Below are 22,492 nucleotides of genomic sequence, written 5' to 3' on the forward strand. Positions count from 1 at the left end.
TCCCGTGGTACTCCATGTTATGATAATTTTATCTTTTTTTTTTTTTTTTTTTTTTTTTTTTTTAATCCCTGATATCCTATGTCTGTCCTTGTAAAAAAGATTTATTACAGGGTTACTGCATTTTTCATGACGGTCTGGGTCAGAAATGGCTTATAAAAGAAGGCCAGCTGCAAAGTGTTGGTGATCTGGGCGTAAAAATAAACCAGCCTACATCACCAAACTGTTCCGAGCGCGCTTTTAATACTTATACAGAGACGCCGTTACTATTTCTCCCCGCCGACTTCCAAAATTACTGCGCAGACGCAGAGTCCACTCCTGCACTGGAGGAATGGAATGAGAGGCAGCCGTGGGCGATACCAAGTCAAGGTGCGCGTAGGGGAGGGGGGGTCAGAGTGAGAAACAAGACTATTCGTGGCATTAAAGGGCAAAAACCAATACTGATGAGTTCAAGTGTGCTGTAGATTCATTTATTATTTAATTACTAAATTCTGACAGTGGTTGTGTAGCTCAGGTCTGTTTATTCAGACAGGTATGAAACCGCTCCCCTCCTTTAGCACTTCCACCCTCCGCACATGTATCCCTCTGTCCTGCCTCAAGCTCCAGATGGAACCGACTGAGGCTCCGGTGGAGGGCGACGGAACCTACGTCCGAACACCCAAACTTAACTAAGTCCTGCCCAAGTCTGGATCTGTGTTTGTGAGGAACGCAACTTAACCTGGTCGGATTAATACTTTTAAGGGACTAATTCCATTTCTCTTTAAAGGTGAGTTAATGTGTTTCTGTCTTTTTTTTTATGCTCAAACGCCTTTTGCTCTTTAATTCGTCACTGGTGAGTGTTAACGGGTCGGACAGTTACCGTGACGTCACCTCAGCGCTCGAGCTCCTTTAAATGTTCATTTAAAAAGGAATTTAACACGTTTTTACTTTATTAACTGTACATTTTAATCCATAAAGCCTTAGTGACAGATAGTTGGGACAGCCAGGTCGTTTTGGTACGGTCCTGCCTCACCGCGGTGATGCTGCCAGGACAATACACAAGGAATGAAAACAGGAGTGAATAGAAGCAAACCGAGTCTTTACTACAGGTTCAGGTATTTAATGTTAACTTTGTTCAGAGCACAATATGATGTACAATATGAGAATGAATTTACCAGAAGTTATATGTTAGAATTTTCCCCTTTTTATTCTACCTTTTCCTTTCCTGTCTTCACCATCTTTGTGCCCTTGTAAACAGGGATTAGCTTCTCTATTTGTTTATGATTTTCTAACCCCAAAGCACCAAAGTTATCTTTATTTACGTGTTCGTCCACCTGTGGCAGAGTTGTGTGACAGAACTCGGAGAGCGAAAAAGTCGTGTAACTCAGGCTTTTTGAGTACACATCCCCCCTTTCCTTCCACTCACTTTGAAAAACAAATAGGATAAGTTGTTTAGCATTCAGGAATTCCAGCAATTCCCCTCCGGTTTAATGTTACCCACAGAGTCTCCACGTCGTTTTTGAGCCACTATCACAGGTAATACAACAGGTAATGATACAGACCATCACTTCTCACCGATGAGTAGGTAATGATGAGGTTATTAAAGTTCTAAAGAACTCTACTCATGGGCCAGTGAATCAATAAAAACAGGTTCTGTCATCATAACACTGTCACAGTTACATTCTCGGCTAAAACAGTCACACAGTGTTGATATTTTTTTGTTATATAACCTGATTTTACTCCTGCATAATTTAATGTTGGAAACAGATGTTTATCATCATTTTTGTTTTCAGAGTTCTATATCTAGATAAAGGGAATGTTATGCTGATTTAGGAGTCTTTGTCATACTCTGACCATGAAGAAAAATGTAAAATAAAAAAAACTTTAATCCTCTTTTGCTTAGTTTTCATCTTGTCACGTCTTTTACATAGTGTTTGTCTTGTGTTTTAAACGTTATATTTCTTGATGAGTGAGAACATACCATTTTTCATTTTATTTAAAGAACACAATTAGCAGTAGAGGCAGTAGAAGGATTTTTTGTGTTGTGGCCTCGAATTGCATCTTTCACCACATTTATTAATTTTATGCATTATTACTATTTATGTCACTTTTAGTGACTTTGGAATTTGTTTAATGTTTTACCTTTCTCTCTATTTGTTTCTATTGTATTTGATTCCTCTTGTCCTGTGCTGCTGTTACATTTGAATTTTCCCTTTGGTGGGGGTCAATAAAGTAGCCTATGTCTGATTGTATCTTATTTTGTTTGTTGTTGCAAGTAATTTAAAACCACAGGTATTCGTCTTCTGTCTTAAACTTTCATGTAGGGACAAAAGGTAGCTCTTAAACTTGAAAATTCTTTTTTTGTGATAATTATCAATGTCTTCTGCATTGTTCAGCCTTATTCATCAGTACAGGTTGTCTCTATTGCTTTCAGTCAGATGTTGTTCACTGGAGAGACTAAATAGGGATTTGATTTCTTGCTTAAGGGCACTGCAGAAGGAACAACTCCTTGCCAAATGTACATACTTGGCCTTTGTGGTTGTTTTCACTCTACTGTCACTGTCCTTCAAGTGACTAAAGTCATAGTGAGTTCAATAGTGTACTTAATGTTGCTCAACGTACCAACATCGCACATTAATCATTATTGCATTTCTCAAAGTTACAATTTACAGATCAAATCTGTTTTAGTGAGTTGCTCTGTGATCACTTGTTCATAATGTTACAGTCAGTCAGAGGATCACTTAAAGGACTGAAAACACTTGAGGACACATGGAGGGCTCATCAAATACCTTCTGTGGCCTGTTGGTGATGTATATGACATGTCATCCCCTTCTCTGCTCCAGCTTTGTTGGACAGCGGAAGAAAAACAAGACATGTTTTTGTGATTGTGTGATTGTGACAAGCAGAGTGAATGGACAGAGACAGAGAGGGATGATGCAGGTGGTGTGTGGACAGGAAGACCCACTGCATGAGTAGGAAACAAAGAGGAAATGTGCGAACAAAGATGGTTGGTGTGTGTGTGTGTGTGTGTGTGTGTGACTCATTCAGATGAATGTGCTGGAATGTGCAATGGGGATGGTCCATAATTACACAAGCCTCAATTCTCCCCTCATTTATCATCTCTGTAATCAGTAGATGTATTTTTATTTAACATTTTGGAGATGTTAAATGAAGAATTGACAAACAATGTATTGTATGATGTTACTTGTGACATACAATACGTGCTCCAGAGAATGAATCTGTGTTTTTCTTTCCAACATTAGATGGCAATCTCATCTCTAATAAACTCTGTTGTATCAGAGGCTTTACTGAAACCTTAGCTCCTAGGGATGACTTTATTTGATGCTAATACTCTGCAGTCAACACTTAAACAGGACATGGGCTGAAGAAGAAGAAAGCATCTGTGGTGCTATACTCTGCATGGGTAACTGGAGATAACCTGTTGTACACATTTTACATAATCACTTCCCTTAGAATGCTAATTCCACCAGGGAAGCCTGACACAAGCTAGGATGAACGTTTTCATATAGTTTCAAAAACCACTGTTTATAAATGCTTTCATCTGATTTTATCACTCATCATTTTTTTTACTATAAGAATTTCCTTATGAATTAATAGCAATCATTGTGATAAATAAATGATGTTATGATCAAATATGAGCATTTCTTTTGAGTTTTGATTCTGAGTGAAAGTTGAAGAAGCCAGTCAGTGGTTTAAAGAATGATACAACAGAAGATGTATGACATAACAAAAAATAAACAAGATGAAAACAACAAAAAAGAATTATTAAGATAGAAATAATGTGAACGATGCAGCAACACTTAAAAGATACAACAAGAAAAGAAATACATAAAGTGAGATGCCATAAAGGTTGTAATCTATATTATAAAATCCAAGTGTCCTCTGTGTGCGGGCGTGTATATGTGTCTACTTTATAACTAAAAATCTGAACAGAGCTAGCCTTTGCCTTTTGGAGTACTTATGTGTTTAGGCTCAAGGATCAGACTGGCAAAAACAGCTTATTATTATGACTAATACATTTTGAGTTATTAGTCGTTTTTAAAATTACAGTGGGCTTACAGTTGGATGACTCCATTCACAGCCGGGGGCGGGGGGGTTGCGCAGACTCCGATCAGATTGACTGGAGTTCAGTGGATCCAGATGCAGGACGGCAGTGAGTCGCAATAAACCATCATGTTCAGTCCTGTGTCAAATTCTGTGGTCTACGTCGATGTCAATACAAAACAAAATGAGGGTCATTATATAGTTGCCTAATCTGTGTGTTATGCCAGTAAGCTTAGCTCTGCTCCCCATTTTATCAACTCTGCTGCTTCTAGAACCTGTGGATTTCCACGGGTCACCGCGCTAGTGTAAATATATAACAAGGTGAAAATGACACAAAAGATGTAACAGGATGAAAAACCAAAACAAAGACAAAAACAATGTAATAGCTTTAGTATTACAATGATAATGTAAAAATCTTAACGAAACAAAAATGATGACAATGATTTTAAAGCCATAACAAGACCCATTAGGCCAATATACCTATAGTCTCTGCTCTTGTGATTTCGTGCTCATTTTGTTATTGTTTGATCATCCAGGAGTAAATTCATGGACTTTGTGTGCCACTGAATTTTATCATACCTGGGGGTATATAGATATACCTAGAATTCCATCCCTCTGTCTGCCTGAGATTTTTTTCAACCCATTTCTCGGACACTGCTTTTCAAAATTCACACACATGTTCTTTATCACTTGGAGAGATGCAGTGCACAATTTGATAACTGCATTTAAATTTTTTGATTTTTTTGTACAGATTTATGAAAATTTCAACTTGGGAAAATTTGTCCAACCGATTTCTCGAAAAGTATTCATCCGATTCTTTTCAAATTTTACAGACATGTTCTTTACATGTGCCTTTCTCCCAGTTTTTTTTTTTTTTTTTTAAAGACTGAAAGTTAAGACTCAAAATTCATCCCTGAGTAGGCAGGGTATCAGTGAGCAGGAGGGGCAAAATGTTGTGCAACTGGGCGGGTGTATTAGTAAGTTCCACCTACTTTTCCCTTGTTAACGTAGAATATACAGATGAGTGAGGTTATAGGAATGTTTTATAGGCTATGAATTGGCTCAGAATTGGAGAAAGACATGTCAAAAACAAAACGTAATTTTAATCCAAATTCCAAAGATGTGTTCAGTGACTTATCGTATCCATCTCTCAAATGCACCAAGTGGACCGAAGAAAAAATGGGTCACTTCTTCCTGCATTTGTCTTCCAGTCTCCCCTTTCCTTTGATTGTGTTTTTTCCTCATGCTTTGCTGAGTCTTTTCAAGGAAGTAGACCAGAGAGATTTAACCTGCTGGCATTGTCCTGAGGATATTATCCGCTCACCTTACATGCCTTTCACTTGAACTCTCAGTATTTCCTGGGATATTTAGTTGATTTGGGTTGGATTGGTAGCAGATAGACATGTTACTGACACCCAGGTTCACTCATGGGTCATAACACCAGACACCTAAGTTTGGGAACACTTCTTCAGCTACATGCTTTTATCTAAATATCAGGTATTGTTTAGATCACCAGTGCCAGCTCATGGTTTTACAGTATCATGATCGTTTCTGTATACTGAGGTATTTTTAAGGCAGTGTTGTGGAAAAGCTGGCATCCTTCCAAGTAACTGGGAGCGGTTCATTCATGCGTCTGTATGTTGTTACACACTCTGCCAAGCTTTAAACACTGACAGGTAGTTTTACTATATGAAAGACACGACACACACTTTGTGGACAGTTAAGTGGTTTGCCAAAGAAAAAGATAACATTTATACAATACTCCTAATACACAACGCTAATGAATAATGTTCTGCTTTAGTCTCTTGTCTAGTATAGGTGTAACAGAGTAAACAATAGCAGTCAATCCTGTTATAGAAGCTTCTAACAGGAAGCATATCAGATGACCTGCAAACAAACTGTTTGATTCAGTCCAAATGGAAACTAAACACCAGGGTTTGAGTTGAGTTTGTTATAATTGCAGCTCTGTGTTTTAAACCTCTCTGTTAAGGCGGCCCGCTCTATTTTGAGTATACGTAATGGTTGGTTTGACGTCTCCGTGGTGTGTTACTCAGTCCAGGCCTGACTGTTGGGCGGGAACGAAAGCAGCGACGGCTGACTCTGTTCTAACATGCCTGCGTGTGTGTGTGTGTGTGTGTGTGTGGTGTGTGTTGTGAGCCACATGGAGGCCAGATGTGATGAATGTTGGAACCATTTTTTCACAAACGTACCTGAGCTGTGTGCTGAACTTCTCTTCAAAGTCTGCAACGTTGTTTGAACGTTTTGTTGCTTTTGAGTTGTGCATAAAACACACCCATCACCACAGTATGTTTATCAGTTCACATTAAAAGATTAACTCAGTTTTAGCATTTACCTGCTCACTGCAAGTTTGATAAATTCATCTGTTTTCACTTCTTTTCTTTTCTACTTTGCCTTGATTGGTGGTGTCATAGATCTTGTTTAAAGGTTAGAAGTACATAGAAAGAATAGTTGAATCAGACAAATCTGCTGTGCAAATAGAAGTCATGGGAAACCTGGAAAAGTTACTGACTTTTTTTTTTTTTAAATTAGTGAAATAATAATGCCCTGTAGGATGTCACAAAATTGTTGCTTCCGTGACTCTATCTGAAATGATCAAGAATTATAAGAATGATTCATTTAGCAGAAAAATCCTGGAGCCTCTGTAACTGACTAATTCCAGGACGAGGCTCATTCAAAATGAAAATAAGCCACGTAAGTAGTTATTACAATGTAGGATAAGTGAGACCATACAGCTGCATCGCTCTGTAAGTTACAGTTCAGCCTGAGGTCCCTGAGCACTTATTTACGCTGTGTGAATTATATAATGGTATAACAGAACCAATCTGTGGGTAATGAGCATGACATCTGATAAAGGAGGACATTTACTTATCACAACATTGGAATAGAATGAGCAAATAAGTATCTTATAAGTGGCGTGAAAGACTGGGATAATGTCTGTATGTTGTATTATTCTGACTGACATTTCAGACTTGATCTTACACTCAACAAACAAATATTCGCCAGATGATCTTATGGTGAAGGGATCAAGGTCTGGAATTGTGTGGTTCTGTTTCCTCTGCCTGAGATTAGTTTTGCAGGCTAAAAACACAGAGAATCCAGGTAACAACTAAACATAGTCTATTAATATCTTAGTGTCACTGTTATTCATTTGTTTTATCTATTGCGTTAACGGCAGATATAATTGTACATTGTTTGTATAATACGTTTCTGTACATGACATCCACTTCCTGACACTACTGAAAGCCAGCTAGAGTCAAAAATAGATGTTTAGAACCTCCAGAGTCTGTGGTTTGGGTGGTTGTGCATGTCGCCCATGGTACGTTTTTTCCTGTTTATTTTTTTAGTGCTCAGCCCCTCCCATAAGTGAGTCAGTGGGTTAAACAGAGACAGAAAGGACATGAAGTCACCGTGAAGACTAATGCCATCTTGTGACCATTGTGATTTAGAGCTTCTCTTCAGCTCAGCAACATTTCTCATAAGTTGAATAAACACATCTCTGGGCAGGGATCTGATGGAGAAAAAAGAGCCATTTCCATTTAGATCCAGCTGTTAGAACTATTTGTAAAAGTTGTGACCTTTTGGAAGGGAGATCTTAAAATATTTCAGGAATGAAAATCAGTGTTAGCATTTGCAGTCTGTGTTTTAGACCTTCCTCAGTATGATTGGTCAGACGGATTGATATGATTTTGTCTTTTGCCTTTTGTTTTTCAGGGTTTCTTTATAGTTTGTACAATGTTTATGAAATGGCAACCTAAAGTGGTTTTGTTTGAAAGACGAGTTTGTAGCAGTATAATTCATTATTGACTGGTACTGAACTCTGGAAATAAGGTGACATTCACCACAAAAATGGCCAGTGATTATGTATTATCTATATTAAAAGCTGCTTTGTATATTTGTATAATTACCTCCGCCAAGGAGGTTATGTTTTTGCCAGGGTTTGTTTGTTTGTCTGTTTGTTTGTTTGTCTGTCCGTTAGTGTGCAACATAACTCAAAAAGTTATGGACAGATTTTGATGAAATTTTCAGGGTTTGTTGGAAATGGGATAAGGAAGAAATGATTAAATTTTGGTGGTGATCAGGGGTGGGGGGGCCCACGGGGGGGGCGCAGACCAGAAAATTTCATCAAAATCTGTCCATAACTTTTTGAGTTATGTTGCACACTAACGGACAGACAAACAGACAGACAAACAAACAAACAAACAAACAAACCCTGGCAAAAACATAACCTCCTTGGCGTGGGGGGGGCCCACAGGGGGGGCCACTGATCAGCCTTGGCGGAGGTCTGCGCTCTCCGAGTGCTTCTAGTTTAATATGTCCTCATGTGAAGATCAAGGTTTAAATGAAGCGTTGACCAATACCTTCTTGTATTTTCAGCATCCTCCAATATTAAGATGCATAAAAACTGAAAAAGACTAAAAGACAAGACAAATAGACAAAAAGAGTAGCATAAAATAAAATTACTAATCTGTTCAATAGGTCTAGTAATGTTCTGAAGCTTGTTAAATCAAAGCCTCTTTTTCATTCAGCAGACATGTCTTACCTATTTGTCATCTTCTCACCAAGGTTCCAAGTGAGCTGAAGCAAATTAAACATGATCTCAAATCTTGAAAGTCACAGATCGGTTGATCCAAAATCATCACTGTTTCAGCATGTATTTCTGTCATTATGTTGCAACAGATGATGTAAAGACAAATGAACAGGGACTCTCTGAAAGCATTGTGGCAAATTTTCAAGTCAAGTCTATCTTGATTAATTGACCACAGACAGGAGTCCAAGCAACTATATTCTCAGCTGGGAAAATCTTTAAAAACGTTTTATTTTGGAAATTTTAGTTTGTAGTTTTAAGCTTGATCCTCCTCCATTGTTGCCTCACTAGTAGTTGTAGATGGTGTTACACTGCTTTGCTAGTGTAGTATCTATAGAAAGTACAATACCTGTGCTGATACTGTGGAGAAACGTTATGTTAGTGATGTATCTGTTTAAGGTTCAATGTGTGATATTGAGTGATATATTGACGTGGAGTTATAGAATACAACCAATTGAATAAGTGAAAAACATCCCCTGTTAGTCAGTTGTGCCCACTTTAAATTTTAAGTGTGGAGATTTGGGAAAATAAAAATGGAATGCAATATTCAGAATTATCCACTAGTCCACTATTTTGCTCCACCATGTTTCTAAAGTAGCTACAAAGAGCTTCACTGTTTCCCTTTTATATCAGATAGCATCCAGCATTAAGGTGCATTACAGTCACCTACTATGTTTGAGTTAGTGCCAGAGTTAATATCCCCTTATCTATCTAAAGAGTCCAGCAAAGACGGAGCAAATGACCTAAAGGGAGGACTTAACAAAATACATAGATGGCATTTAATATCACACGTTGAACCCTTTGCAAAAACCTTTGTAAAGTAATATACACAAGTGGTCTTACTTGCTGAGAAAGTGAGACCAAAGCAGAAAGCAAGGTCATGACATTGCACACAGACACAAATGCTCAGTACATCAAATACAAGAATAAGTGTGGTTAGACATATTTTAAAACAACACTGTGTACTGGTAGGCTTATAACAGATCAGTTAAAACCCTGGTAAAAGTTCATAATTTTAAGAATATTCAGAGGTCAGCATATTCTGTACTCAGTGTCCTGACTGACACTACCTCCAAAGCAGTTAGAAAGAAATAAAACACCTAACCTATGGATTTCATAAATTAGCAGAACCGAATCCATCAGTTCTTGACACTTGTTAAGACTCATGTCCAAATGCATTTAGTTCTGAATCTGGCACAAGTGCAGGGATTCCACTGGATACACACGTGGAGGTAGGTGGGTGGTGGTGGTGGGGACACATGGAGGTGCTGGTGGGGGGGGGCAGCTCATCGTCTGCATTAGGAATCAAAGGCAGCCATTGTTGGAATGAGAAGCAGATGTTAGGGAGGAATTCTACTGACTGCAGCAGTTTTTTCTTCATCTTTTCCTCATCTAAGCTCGGAGTGTTCTCTCTCTCTCTGCTTCCTCCCTGTCTTGTATATATATACCCTGGGTCCTCAACTGCCTTTTTTATTTCTCTTTGACATGTACTGTACTCGAAGCTCTTCTTAATTCAGCGTGGTGACAGCCTCCTCCGGTGGCCTGTTCAGTTCTTCCTCCTCTTCTGCTGGACATAGGTGCTCTCCACCCCTCTTTGTCAATGTAGGGAAAGAATGAGAGAAAACTATCCATCCAGTATTTGTAACAGAGGCCCTCTCTCTGTCCCAGGGTGGATTCGATGTTATGCTTGACTCTGAGGTTTGCCACGTTGACAGAATCTCTGTTTGGACCTGACAAGCAGGAGGAAGCTCGCTTGGCTGCTCTTTGTGTGAGTGTTGCTTTAGACGGACACTGGTGTTGCATCACACTTTGCTGTGAAAGGGGGGCAGAAAGCAGCAGTAATGTCATTATCCAGCACTCTGTGGGAGAGAATCCACCCTTTCATTTCACAGTGGTGAACGTTGGACATTCCTTCTGTGGTAATGTCTCACGTGTAGACTAGACATGACACGATAGGCCATTAAACCCATCAGTGATGACTGAACACAGTAAAGTATCAGTTATTCACTTTCACACTGAAGATTTAAAGTCTTGTAGCTGAAATGGAGGGAAATGGCAGGCATGACGAAGCTATTTGTTTTTTTTTTTGTTTTTTTACCTGTATAACTATTTCAAACTGACAACAAAACACCTACTTTTCTAGAGATGGCCTGAGGTTGGAACTCCTTCCATGGGTCACAGTGTCCCTGATTTAATTCCCAGTCCAGACGACATTTGTTAGCCTTTCAGTTCAGTTCTCTGCCTTCTTTTGTTTCCTATCACCTCTCTACTGACTGCTGCAAAAAAGATATTTAGTATGCTCAATCAAGTATTCAATATTCAATATAAGTATTCAAATTCTTGACTTAAGTAAAAATACTGACAACACACTGTCTACTAAGTATTATCAGTCAAACGCAACTGAAGTTTGAAAAATCAAAGTAGTTACAGTGCAATAAAATGGTCTCTGTCAGGTTTTTGATTCATTTTATTGCTGTATTAATGTGTATACTACATTTTACTGTACATGTGTAAGATTGAGCTCATTTGAATTATTTTTTGCAGGGTTTTTAGGCAATTTTAAGTCTGAGTTCCAGCATTTTTGATGTGTTTGACATTCATTTTAGTTAACTGGTGCTCAGAATGGTATGGATGCTGCATCTTATAATAGTAGGGAAACCCTTGTTGATATACTGGTGGTAGTTTAATCAACATACATCATATGCAGTTCTGGAGATCAGTGGCAGTTATTGAACCAGTCACCTACTGAGGAGAATGTTTACCATGGATGTTCCTTTTAAATAACCCTGCTCAGCTGTTGTGTAGTAGTGCCTGACGCCTGTGGCAAAAGAACATACTGACTGACTGTTGTGGTTTTGATCTAATGTGCATGTGGCTCTATTTCTGTCTCCATGTCCATATGTTTACATGCTTGTGTGAATGTGTGTGTTTGCAGTAATGCGGTGATATGTTTAGTTGAGGTCAGCAGCCGCAGCAGTCCTCGTCGTGGTTCATCAGCACACTTTGCTGCAGAGCTGTTTTCCTGCCACACTGCACATCCAATGACCAGCTTTAATGAGAACTGATGCTGTATGTCAGCCTTATGTGTATTTATGGCCACGTTGCCCACAATGCTCCCTGTCTCTGCAGCAACAAAGCAGTGTTATACAGCACCAGAAGGCATATTGAATGGGCTCTTAGTCTGAACACTGCAGCAGAAGTCCAGTCCCACACTGTAATGTTATCAGTCACTTGGTTGGACATTTCAGTGTGATTGTTTCACTGATATTAGGTTCATATTTTAACATGATTCGTTGTTGCTCATGAACGTAGCACTAACAGAATGTGTGAGGTTGAAGTCAGACTTTTAGTTATGATTTCTGGATGTGATGAGGAAGCAAGGAGTAATGCATGCACACAACAGAAGATCTTTATGTGTATGAGAAACAACTGAAAACACTCAGTACTTCTTACTTCTTTTTCAATGCTAATTGTTTTCTCTCTGCAATGTGATCCTACCCAGTTTCCCTCCTCTGTGATTTTAATGACAACACAGCTTAGAGGAGAGTGATTTCCAACAAGAAGAAGTGATGATGAGTACGGATTGTTCTTGACCATTCTTTTGTCTGGTCTGAGGCTTTTCACACCCTCCAGACATCTTGTATGTCCTTATGTGAACCTCATTCTGTGAGATGCTCCTGAACTGTTGAAGTAGGAGGTGCATCAGTGTGTGTTCCCTTAAGAGATGATGTGTGAGAGAACAAACCAAAGGCAACCTGACTGTTACGTGCAGGCTTAAGTCAGAACTCACAATATTGAAACCTTAAATTCAGGGTGCACATTTATGCCGTGTTTCCACTATGTGGAACCAGCTCGACTCGGCTCGGTATTCCTAGAGACTGTTTCCATTACAGGATACTACTGACTTTACAGTACCTGGTCGTCATAGCGATGCGGCATGTTATTTCCATGTCGTCTGTTCAGAGAGTTGCTGATAAACTCGCTCGTTGCGTGTTGTCTCGTCTGAATTTTTACGTCGGCCACCAAAGACTGAATCTCCTCGACTGACCATGGTGTAGTTTTGGGCTGTTATCATGTGGACTAATGTACCGCTATATTTACTGTCCACTTCTGCATCTGTTTTTTGTAAAACAGCGAGTCACAGAGAAAACTATCTGACCAGTCAGTGGTCTGCAGTGTTATACGTCATGGTTTAGTATCGCTTGGAACCTCAGCGGAGGTGATACCAAAAAACTAGTACCGGGTACCAGATTCCAGGTCCTTTTTTGTAATGGAAACGCAAAAAGGCTGAGCTGAGTCGAGTCGAATCGAGCCGATACCACGCAGTGGAAATGCGGCATTAGGTCCCTCCCAGCCTCTGTGGACTGTGGATGCTGCTGCTACAGGGGGTTTAAGGTCATGGGGTTTTGGGGGGACAGGGTTAGGGTTAACTGAGCATTTTCACATAAGACCTGACTGTTATCATTAAAATATTTTTATTAAATACAGTCGAATGGTAGATTTTCACATTACACTTATATGTTACATAAGGAGTGTGACAAAATATCGATATGGCGAACTATCGCGATATTTAATCTTACGATGGATTATCGATTCGCTCTCATCGCGTATCTTTTTTTTTTTTTTAATTATTATTAAAATATAGCCACTATAAACTTCTTTCATCGTTCCTCCTTAGTGAGTCGAGTCACTGTTTGTCATGTCATCCAGGGGGCACGCCTTGCACGAGTGGCTGAAAATTGGGTCGAAGTCACAGAAGAAGAAAAATCAAACAACTTTGCTAATATGGCAGACTCGAGCAGTGAAGTTAAACTCAAAGATGCACTGGCATCATTTAAATCAAAAGTGTGGACTTACTTTGGCTTTTATTGATTGATTGATATCTTTATTTCGATCATGTAAATGACAATTTAAAAACAGAAATGCAAATAAATGATAATCAAGAGAATGAAAACCAAACGGTAACTTAAAACTGCAATGTCATAAGCCTCAAAATTTACATGAGCGAAAAGGAGTAGGAAGAAGTATTAATTTATCTAATCCTACCCCTTCAAACCTTTCCATACTTGCTGAAAACAGTGCTCCCAAATTTATCAGCAATTTTGAAACATGTACATTTAGTCACTCATCTATATTATAACACATTCACCAACACATTGCAAAATTCATATCCAAATAACAAACAACCTTATGGAGTTTATTTATCAATGTACCTCTGGAAAATAATTTCTTTATGTCTCTTTTTAAACAGTCATACTGGCAATTTGTTTTAGTTCTGCACTCAATCTGTTCCACAGTTTAACTCCCCTAACAGTGATACAGAAGCTTTTCAATGTTGTACACACGCTTCTGACCTTTAGATTTAAAATTTCCCTTCAATTATAACCTCCCCTCTTTCATTAAACATTTTTTGATTGTTTTCATAGTGTGAATGAGACAAACCTGGTTAAGGACTTTGCCGTATGTAGGAACTGTCTCACAAAAATACGATACACAAGTGGCATGACAAAAATGTACAGCCACCTATTTTATTTTTGTTATGTTTCTACTTAATAGATTTGATCTACTTGAGAGGCATGAGTTGTTGTGTTTTCTGAATGGGTTTAAAATAGTGTCACTGTTTGTCAGAAACCTAAACAAAATCCTGTTTACAGTTATGTTGCACAAAACAGTACCATTGTTTTTGCTCTGTTGATGGTTAAACGGTGCTGAAAAATACAAACTATGAAATTTAGTTTTTTGTTTGTTTTTGTTTCACCTATAAACACACAGATATATCATAGGTTATTGAGAGCAATATATGAATAATCGCAGTATTGCCATATCGAGATATTATTGTGATTGTGAGCCATGTATCATTTATCATATTGTGAGGTACCCTGAGATTCCCAGCCCTACATTACATTACACATTTTATAATAAGAGGATTACATAAATGTGCTCCTACATGAGGAAAGGTTGATTATTGCAAAATGATACAAGTTTAACAATAGTGAAGAGGTTTGAAGTGTCAACATTTTATTTCTTCATTCCATTTGGCCTAGGTGCTGTGGAAAAACACCACCGTGTCAGGGAGAATACATACATGTTCTCCCACCGTACCTTTTATACTCACACATTCCTTCTTTGAAAAGGTTTTGAACTTTTAAAGTGATGTATGTAGGGTTTTCTTTCTTTGGAACACTTTAGGGCTGTGATTGGTGTTCTGTGGGATTGACCGTATTTATCTGAACTTGTTTTATTAGTTCAAACCCACCCCTGCTGGAAGTTAAAGGGTAGGTGATTGGGTAATATTGGACATAGCAGATATAAAGGCTGTCTGTCATGCAGTTGAACAGTAGTCATCATTAGTTATAAACTTATAATATCTTAAAAGTGTTTGTGTGGGTGTTTTCTAAGTGTTTTTTTTTTTTTTTATATTACCCCTTATAGATTTTACCATAACATAACTGCATGTCTTCAATATGTGTCAGGGATCTACTGCAGGTAATATGCTGACTTCAAAAAATGTTAAGAATGGTGAGTAAATGAAAGAAACCTATATATCCTGCATGTCTCATCGTTGGATCTAAACATATGTGTTCATGTTCACTACGGCATAAATGCATCAGTGGGTATGTTTGAATTAAGGTGTTACTTCATTGTTTACTAAACTGTCAATGCTCCCACTTTTATTTTGTAAAATATTAATATAAGCGTAGACATGGCGATCACAAGCATAGCAATGTTGATACTAACAAATGATCCATGAAGCAATGCTCTCTGTAAAACTGGAGTTTCATGGGTACTCTGTCCATTTAAGGTGAATATTTGATCTTGTCAACATACAGTTCCAGTTTTGTGAATAAACAATATCATTGACAAAGCCTTCAATTCTCACTAATATGGTGTGTTTTTTTCTGTCAGAATAGTAGAGTTTTAGCTTGAGCGCTAAGCAAATACATACCAGATCTTCTAATGGTAGTGAAACACTGATTATTACCTCCGCCAAGGAGGTTATGTTTTTGCCAGGGTTTGTTTGTTTGTTTGTCTGTCTGTCTGTTTGTCTGTCCGTTAGTGTGCAACATAACTCAAAAAGTTACGGACAGATTTTGATGAAATTTTCAGGGTTTGTTGGAAATGGGATAAGGAAGAAATGATTACATTTTGGTGGTGATCGGGGGTGGAGGGGCCCACGGGGGGGCCCATTTCCAACAAACCCTGAAAATTTCATCAAAATCTGTCCATAACTTTTTGAGTTATGTTGCACACTAACGGACAGACAAACAGACAGACAAACAAACAAACAAACAAACAAACAAACAAACAAACCCTGGCAAAAACATAACCTCCTTGGCGTGGGGGGGGCCCACAGGGGGGGCCACTGATCAGCCTTGGCGGAGGTCTGCGCTCTCCGAGTGCTTCTAGTTTCATGTGGATTAGCAGCAGACAGTTAAAGCCAAATGCATGTCATTAGAATGAATGAGCTGACAACCCAGGAGGAAACTGCAGAACTGTTTGGCTCATAGAGGCAGCAGTCAAACATGTCACAGCTGAACACACATCTAAACTCCTGTCTGAAGTTTGTGAACAGTGTTGTTAATGTGGCTTCTGCTGTGTTTTCTATAAGACAGTGATACAAATGTGGAGTATGGGCCACTGTGTCTTTGAGTTGTCCTCATGGCATCATTATATTTCATTTCTCCTTCAGACAGATGTTCGCCAGGAGTTGCTGACATTCCCCTGCACTGATGTCATATTTTCATGGACAAAAGAGTAACACATAGGAATGCTGGCCTCCTTTTTTAACTGGCTGTTTTTTATTTCTCCTTTCCTAGTTCTAACTTATTGCTGTGCTTTTAAATGTTAATTTGGATATTGTGATTAATCTGTATTTGTCATTTTAACCACACAGCAGTCCTGCAGAACAACCTTTGACAGTTTCTCCATGTGTCTCCACAGAGATTGGCTGCAGCTGGAGTCTTCATGGTTTTCCATCTGCTTGGCCCATCGGTGCTGGACTGTGTGTTCTGGGCTGCAGTTGAAGCAGGACTCAAACTACACCTACTGTAGTGGAGGTGACAGTCTCTGCGGTGGTGGAGGCAGGTTGTCGGCGGGCCCAGAGCCCCAACAGCAGGCGGAGGGGCCTGTCCTGCCCCAGCCACACAAACATGAACAAACTGAACTTTCATAACAACAAAACCATGCAGGACCGCCGATGTGTCTGTGTCTTTCTGCCCAATGATGACACCCTCAATGTCATTGTCAATGTGAGTAATATGCACTCACATACTCATATGTATGTGTTTGTATGTAGGGAACTGTTCAAGTGATCTTTATTTTGAACTACATTATCATTAGGCCTGACATGATTACTACATAATCACTGGATTGTAATTATTAATGGAGAATGACTGTCACCACTGCTTTATCTGGACATATTTAACTGCTAATGTATGAATGACAGTGTTTCCGTAACATCATGGAATACAAAGAAAACACTGGTGTGTAAAATTTAGGGCTATTTAAGATGATCTAATAGCATCTGTGTGTAATTGCACTAAAATGAAAAAAAAAAAGTTTTTATTACCTAAGGTGAAGGAACAGATCACTAATGTTACACACTGAACCTTCAAAGTAATCACTGATGTTTGGCAGTGAATTATCAAGTAAAGTGTATGTTCATGACGGTTGTAATCTGGATATGGTTTTACATGATCTACTTTAGCTCTGAGATTAAGTAAGCACAAATCAGACTTTGACAGGAAAGGCTGCACACATTGAACATTCTTTATAGCCAGTTCTCTGTCAGTATTTATGTACGTGATGGTTCACAGATCATCTCTGACCACCCTCTTCCTCATCAACCCTCAGGTGAAGACCCTATGCCAGGAACTGTTGGTCCAGGTGTGTGACCTCCTGAGGCTCAAGGACTGTCACCTGTTTGGACTCAGTGTTATTCAGAGTAAGACAAAATCCTCCCTGCTGTATTTGGTCACTTCCATATGTTGAATTGTCATGTGTTGTACACAGTTTATCCTTTTTTAAACTTGTTTACCCATCTGCTGAACAGAACAGCTTTTGTTTTCTATCAGTGTTAACTTTTTTTTTTTTACTGAAGGGGAGTTCACCATCCAGTTCTGTGAATTGTTTTGATTTGAAACCATTCAAATTTCCTAGTGACCCAACATGTGGTTGCATTGTACAAACTGAATCCACAGTTATCAGAGCCACAGAAACACTAGGCAGTTATTTCTCTCAGACCCATAACTTTCTGAGAAACAGGAATGGGCTGTAAATGGAACATCTCTCACCTATCTGTCATGATGGTTTCCCTGGAACCTGGGCCTCCTGGTCCTGACAGCCCCCATTGTGCACTGAGACTAAAGTTGTTTTTGCAGTGATGAGACGCAGCGAGTGTTTTAATGTGTGGTATGAGTCACCGTCCATGGTGGGCACAGACAGCAGGTGACAGTCGTGGGCAACTGCAGAAGCAGAGTAAATTGCAGCAGCAGTGTTTTCAGACAGCTGGCCTCCAGATGAGCCAATGACAGCCCAGCAGCTCAGTTGAGCAGGAGCCAATGGGTCTGATTGTGTGACATTCCTGAAGTGCTTGTCTGAACAGCGTGAAATCCCCAAGGCAAACAGGGGCCACCCACCTCTGGTGTGTCACCCACCGTCCCCCCAACAATCCACAGTCAGGATTTAACTCAGCACACAGTTAAACAGTATGTGGGTCAATGATGTGATGCATACATTATCGTTGAAATTAAGTTAAATAATAATTTAACTTAATTAAAATTAAGTTAAAATAATCTGCTCTTATTACATTTTGAGAGAATGTTTTGGAGAAAATGGGATAAATGTAGATGTGGTCTAACCATAACAAATAAATAAACCAAACTTGCTTTAACAGTCTGAAAGTTTGAAAAAAATGCCATAAGGTAGTGGCATGATCATACATCTATTTAGTTGTAACTGACAGGTGCTAGACAGTGCTGTTTAGAATATTGGACTCCATCCATCCATCCATTGATGGATGGATGGATGGATGGTACTAGCCTTCATTCAGGCTGCTTCATACTTGGCTGTGAACCATCCCAGTGAAAGCTGAAGGTCACAGTTTGATGGGGCCAACAAGACCACATCATCTGTATCTGTCCATAAAAATTGTGAACAGAAATGTTGACAAATGGCAACCCTGGTGGAGTCCAACCCACACTGGGAACATATCCAGCATACTACAATGCAAACCAACCTTGTTGATTAAACCCTATGAAATAAAATGATACCACAGATAAAAATGTTGGATAATATAATATTTTTGGGTTAGGTATGTGTAGGTTTACATGTCAAATTATGAAATAGCCTGATCCAAGAAAAACAATTAAAATTCAGCATAACCATAAAACTTACTGTTTCATAAAAAAAATGACAACGCCATGGCAATATGTTTACATAGTTTGCATGATAAAGTCTGTCAAATCTTACTTTTACTTTAAGTGTCATTATTGAAATCCTGGCTGTGTTTTAATGTCTGTGCCACCACAAACATAGTTCTCAATGAAAACTCCTCACAGTGAGCTGATATTGTTTCTGGAAACACACATTGCTCTTGAAATTTTCTCAGATATAATTTTCGGATTCTTGGTGCACCACAAGTCCAATACCACTGACCTCAGTTGTAACAGGATGGCGGCAGATGTCTCCAAATGTCACCAAATAAACCAGTTATCTTCATGGGAACATAGCACTTGGGCTTTGGTTATGTAAATGAAATGCATGCTTGCCAAATATCAATTGGGAAACAAACAATGTACATGTAAACACATTCACTCCAATGATATGTTTTGAATATTCTAATAACATGAACAGATGCTCTTTCAGAGGCTCTGCTCTTGTTTTGCCGTTCCCTGAGGATTGGGTGTATTGAATCCACCTACCTGCAGCTCATGAAAGACGTCAGTTGAAGAGCAGATTAAGTCATAACAGAGTGAGATGAAGAAATGAGAAGGTACAGCAGTGGCTCTGAGTACAAAGGGAAATGCAGAGGCTCTGTCTGAGGGGATTCCTCCGTTGAGGTCTTTGAACAGGTTCAGTCAGTATCAGTCCAGGTCTTGTACACATACATCCACAGATGCCCTGACAGTAAACATCCAAACAGAGGAAGGGGAGGAGGAGCAGAGTAGTGTCTGAGCTCAACCTTTGTTTCTCTGTGACAGATAATGAACACATCTATATGGAGCTGGATCAGAAGCTATCCAAGTACTGCCCCAAAGAATGGAAAAGAGAAGCCAGCAAGGTAAGGCATGATGCTGCATCCCTGACTCTACACTAAATCTGGATTTGTAATCAACTCTAAGCATATTAATCTGACTTAGAGTGGAGACTGATCCAAAAACACAAATCCAGCATTATATACATGGAGCTATCTGTGCATTGGTGATACAATTTAAAAGTGTCTAGAAGACCAGAAATACTACCATTTATTTATGTTTTGATTTTTAGATTGTGTCTTAGTTATGAAGTACCAAGACTTAATTTGACTGTTTCTTTTGCAGTGTGTTTCATTGGTAAATTAGCCTCTTATGAAAAAAGAAACAAATATTTGTATTTGATGTGTTTCAGGGCATCGACCAGTTTGGGCCGCCGATGATCATTCACTTCAGAGCTCAGTATTATGTTGAAAATGGGAGATTGATCAGGTGAGTGAAGTGTCTGTTGTGCCAGTTCACAACATTAAAGGGTTCCTGTAGTGAATTTTTATCACTAGCTATTTCAAAAAATCACGTATAATCCTAGCGGCCCAGTCCAGTAACTTATGTCATAGCCTGTTGCCAAGTACATGTGAGTGCTAAGTCACTACTCCTCCAGTCATTCATGGTCAGAGACAGTTTCCTTTTTCACTGGCTGTTCCAGTACCCATACTCGCTGTATTGTTTGATTACCTGGGCTGTGATAGATTGGTCACTAACCCTGTGCAGCAGACACCAGTCTCAAATGACACATTATCGGCTAGTGCTGGGTCATGTCCCTAGGACAATGGTGGAGTACAAAGCTTCCAGCTGCACAAACAACAAGCACCAACACATGCTTTCCACTCAGTGTCGCTCACTGACTGCTACTTGTTTACTTGCACTCGATCACCTGGAATCAATGCGAGTACGTCACTTCTGTACAGCAAATGGGCAGAGCTGTAATAAAATGGTCCAGTGTGGTGCATTTATGGCGATATTTGTTTTGACTGAATTTGCGCCTCTCCCTGGATTGCACTCTTGCCTCACAGCAAGAAGGTCCTGGGTTCAATTCCAACACCAGATGGGGGTGGGACCTTTCTGTGTGGTGTTTGCATGTTCTCCCGGTGTCTACGTGGGTTTTCACTGGGTACGCTGGCTTCCTCCCACCATCCAAAGACATGCACTGATGGGTTAATCGGTTAATCTACATTGCCCATAGGTGTGAATGTGAGAGTGATTGTTTGTCTCTGTATGTCAGCCCTGCGATGAACTGGTGACATGTTCAGGGTGTACCCTGCCTTCGCCCATAAGTAGCTGGGATAGGCTCCAGTGACCCCTGTGACCCTAGTGAGAATAAAGCGGGTTCAGAAAATGAATGTTATAAGTAATACACAAAGCACAATTAATGTCGTAACCCTGACCAGTACACTTTAAGAGCCACATTTACTGATTTGAATTCTATGGTATTGAAATGATTCACACAAAGTGATAAATAAACTGTAACTGTGTGATGTGCAGTGACCGAGCAGCGCGGTACTACTACTACTGGCACCTGAGGAAACAGGTGCTGCTGTCTCAGTGCATCCAGAGGGAGGAGGCGTACTTCCTCCTGGCAGCCTTCGCCCTGCAGGCCGACCTTGGAAACTTCAAACGCAACAAGCACTTTGGGAAGTACTTTGAACCTGAAGCCTACTTCCCCCCATGGGTGAGTTTAACATGTAATGTATGTGGGCTCAATCTTATATATTGAATTGGAGAAAAGGAGATGTTTTAAGGTGACTGAACAGAGAGGTGAGTGATCTGATGAGCGATCTCTGAATTTTTGGGAGTAAAAACAGAAAAGTTGTGGATAATCTGTTAGAAGAAGCAAAAAGAAAAGAAAATATATGTAGGTAAGTCCCAATGATCAGCACATTCCTGGTTAAACAGTTTATCCTTTTAAGTCCACATTTCATGATATAAATGTACTTTTCTTGATTATCTTTGAATGAGATTTGGTCACACATGTGTCAGGAGTTGTTACAGTTTTTTGGTCAGAATGACTTTGCATATAAATCAGTCTTACCCTCAGACAACATTAGTACAAACAGTTCTTACCTAGAGTGGCCATTATGTCTTTTGGAAGGTTGTGTTTGGATATATATTTGTTTGGCTGTTTTGTGTGAAATTCCTGAGCTGATGAAGGGCACAAGGAAGTGGATAAATTGCTGAGAAGCTGCATAGTACAACAGAGGTGCGCTTTGTCAGACGGTGTTCACTGTCCTGGTCTTCAGTGTATTGTTATAGGTTGTCCATTAATCACCCTGACCAAACACTTAGCAGCAGCTCCACATCTGAGCATCAAGGATAAGTGGGGCACTGAGTTTATTTTTGTCTCTGAAAGTGGCACACACATAGTTTTTCTATCTTAACACATTTTCCAGCTAACATAGCTGCCCCTCCCCCATCATCACCCACTGCCGCCTCTCTGGTTTTGCAAGCCACACCCGTCTGATTGGCCTTCACTTCCTGTGATTAGCCTCCTACCTCCTTATCACCTCTCCAAACCAGCAGTGACAGGAAATCGTTTGATGATTAGCGGCATACGCCATCCTACAGTAAATCCCCCTGCAGGTTTAGGTGCTTAGAA

General features: G+C 39.5%; 1 protein-coding gene across 1 annotated transcript in view; it reads left to right on the top strand.

Moving 5' to 3' along the window:
- The first annotated feature begins 619 nt into the window (after window positions 1-619).
- frmd6 (FERM domain containing 6) overlaps window positions 620-22,492 on the top strand; it is a 38,013-nt gene continuing 16,140 nt past the window's right edge. The window contains exons 1-6 of the mRNA XM_030127118.1: window positions 620-763; window positions 16,589-16,896; window positions 17,501-17,591; window positions 19,849-19,928; window positions 20,255-20,331; window positions 21,382-21,568. Coding sequence (XP_029982978.1) covers window positions 16,798-16,896; window positions 17,501-17,591; window positions 19,849-19,928; window positions 20,255-20,331; window positions 21,382-21,568 — 534 coding nt within the window. The 5' untranslated portion in view covers window positions 620-763; window positions 16,589-16,797. The remainder of the gene's footprint in view (window positions 764-16,588; window positions 16,897-17,500; window positions 17,592-19,848; window positions 19,929-20,254; window positions 20,332-21,381; window positions 21,569-22,492) is intronic.

This window comes from Sphaeramia orbicularis, chromosome 22, assembly GCF_902148855.1.
Source record: "Sphaeramia orbicularis chromosome 22, fSphaOr1.1, whole genome shotgun sequence".
NCBI lineage: Eukaryota > Metazoa > Chordata > Actinopteri > Kurtiformes > Apogonidae > Sphaeramia > Sphaeramia orbicularis.